At 62.2% G+C, this 2292-nt stretch overlaps 1 protein-coding gene across 1 annotated transcript in view; it reads right to left on the minus strand.

Moving 5' to 3' along the window:
- TNS3 (tensin 3) overlaps positions 1–2292 on the minus strand; it is a 142513-nt gene that overhangs the window by 69894 nt on the left and 70327 nt on the right. Inside the window, exon 12 of the mRNA XM_019626569.1 lies at positions 1490–1645. Coding sequence (XP_019482114.1) covers positions 1490–1645 — 156 coding nt within the window. The remainder of the gene's footprint in view (positions 1–1489; positions 1646–2292) is intronic.

Genomic DNA, 2292 nt, shown 5'->3' on the forward strand with positions numbered 1-2292 from the left:
TAAGCCACGCGGGAGTGTTTCGTGTTGACAAGCACATGAGGCGTGGTCACCACCAGATCCAGGCCCCGGGCCCCGTCAGGGTGTCTGCAGCCAACAAGATCTCTGGACAAACTGACAACTCTCCCATCTGCTCGCCTCCTGCCTGTGTCTTGGGTCTGACTCCGCAGCAGGACCCGACCAAAGGGCCGGCTGGCCTCTGGGAGCCTCTGGAATGTGCTGGCACCCCTCACCCGGAACTGCCCATGCTGCCTGCAGCCAGGCTCCCGCCCCCCCACTGCAGAGGACACGCCGCAGAGCGGCCCCCACGTGCCCCCATTTCCATGGGACGAAGGGACCCAGCCTCCCTGTCTGCTTCTCCCCAGACTGGCGCCTTGGACGTGGAGAGAAGGGAGGTGCCAGCTCATACCCGTGTCTCTCAAAACGTTAATACTGACGAAAGCAAACACTTAAAAACACCACAGAGCTCCCGAAGCTGACATCCTGGGGGGAGGGGGTGGGGAGAGCGGTGGCCCCAGAGCAGCCCACATGACGGGCACTGCACAGCAGGGCCCTGTGATGGGGTCCCAGGGGCACACGGCATCGCAGAGGCCCCAGCACCACCATCTCTGGGGTGCCCTTTTCCTGCTCTGGGTTTGTCCTGCGTGGAGCCCCCAGGCCGGCTCCCCCTCCCAGGAAGACCCGTGCTCATGGCCCTTTCCTGCTCCTCCCAGGGCTCAGCAGAGCTGCACACGCAGCCTGACTCACGACAGGGTCCCCTGTGCACCAGGCAGGGCCAGAGGCAGAGGGCACCACGCCCAAGGCAGAGAGGAGCCAAGAGAAGGGGTGGCCGTCCTCAGGCTGAGCTCAAGTGGGAAGACGCCTGGCTTTTCGCAGGACAAGGGCTCGGAGAGTCCAGGCCCCAGCACGGAAGGCAGAGTGACCGACCCACTGCCACAGACCCACCACCCTCCCCACCCTCTCCTGGGGGCTCCGTGGGGAGGGTGGTGGGGACCCTAACCCTGCCCACACCTCCTCTTGGCATTCCAGCTCGTGGCCCCACTGGCCAGGCGGCCCCCACCCCTCCAGTCTCCTGACCACCTCAGGAATGACCACCGCTCTGTCCTGCAGGCAAACAAACCACAGGTGCCTCTGTCACACGCGGCAGGACACGAAGCAACCCACCCTCCAGCAGGGACCCTGCCACCAGGCGCTCGGGCGCCCCGCACAGAGCTGCCGTGCTCACCACCCAGTCCCAGGGGTCAGCGAGGTGACAAGGGATCTGGGTCTTGCTCCTAACACTCAGGCACTCCTTTCACATAAAAGTAAGGATCACGTTTCAGGGACNCTGTCAAAGCCCAACCCCAATTCCCAAGCCCGGTCTCCTGAGCACCCCCAAACCCACAGGGCTGGGTGCCGCACCTCCAAAGAGACAGCGGGATTTGCAGCCTCCCAACAGACTGCAGGGACGTTTCCGACCTAACCGTGGAACTGACAGGACAACCAGACGTACCTTCGCCATCTGCACCGAGGTTCTCGTAGGAGTCCCAGCGGATCAGCGGGTCTGCGGTGTTGAAGTCCACACTCACCCCGGGGTCGTTGCACAAGTGTTCACACCCTGCAGGGGGGTGAGGGGAGGACACAGGCGTCAGTGCAGCCAAGCCAGAGCCTCAGGCACGTGCCCGGAGGTGAGGCCGGTGGAGTTGGGGCCTGGTGCCTGCTGCAGCCCTGCACCCCAGGCCTGGCGTTAATGAAGCCGACTCGCACTGCCTCAGGCAAAGAGCAGCAGTTAAAACCGCACGGAGAAGGAAAGGCGAGCCCGGGCCCTCCGTCCGCGGGTGCAGCTCGGGGTGCCACTCCTGCACCACAGGGTCACCCACGTCCTTCCCGAGTCAGGGCCGGCTCAGGGCGGATGTGTGGAGAGGCAGGTGGGGCCTGGCCCAGCTCAGTCCCACAGCACCCAGGGGACTGGCACCGAACGCCATGCCTGTGACACGGGGCGTGGACGCAGGGCGGTCATTTTCCACGGTGAGTGAGAACTGAACTCCAGTGTTCACACATGGGGCTCTCGGGGATGGAAGTGAGCCGCCAGCCTGATGCTAAAAAACCCTGATGCCCCTTTCAATGTGTTTCCAGAAGAAAGGAGAGTTCATTTTGCACATAAATATTTGCAGACCACAGAACTTGTAATCTTCTTTAAAAACATCTGATTGTTTGTTGAGGAGAAGAGTAAACATTTAGTACAATCTCCCTGATAAGGAGGGACCAAGGCTCGGCCAGCCCTCCCTGCTGCCTAACAGACTATTATTAAAACAT

Source organism: Hipposideros armiger, unplaced genomic scaffold, assembly GCF_001890085.2.
Source record: "Hipposideros armiger isolate ML-2016 unplaced genomic scaffold, ASM189008v1 scaffold_685, whole genome shotgun sequence".
Lineage (NCBI taxonomy): Eukaryota > Metazoa > Chordata > Mammalia > Chiroptera > Hipposideridae > Hipposideros > Hipposideros armiger.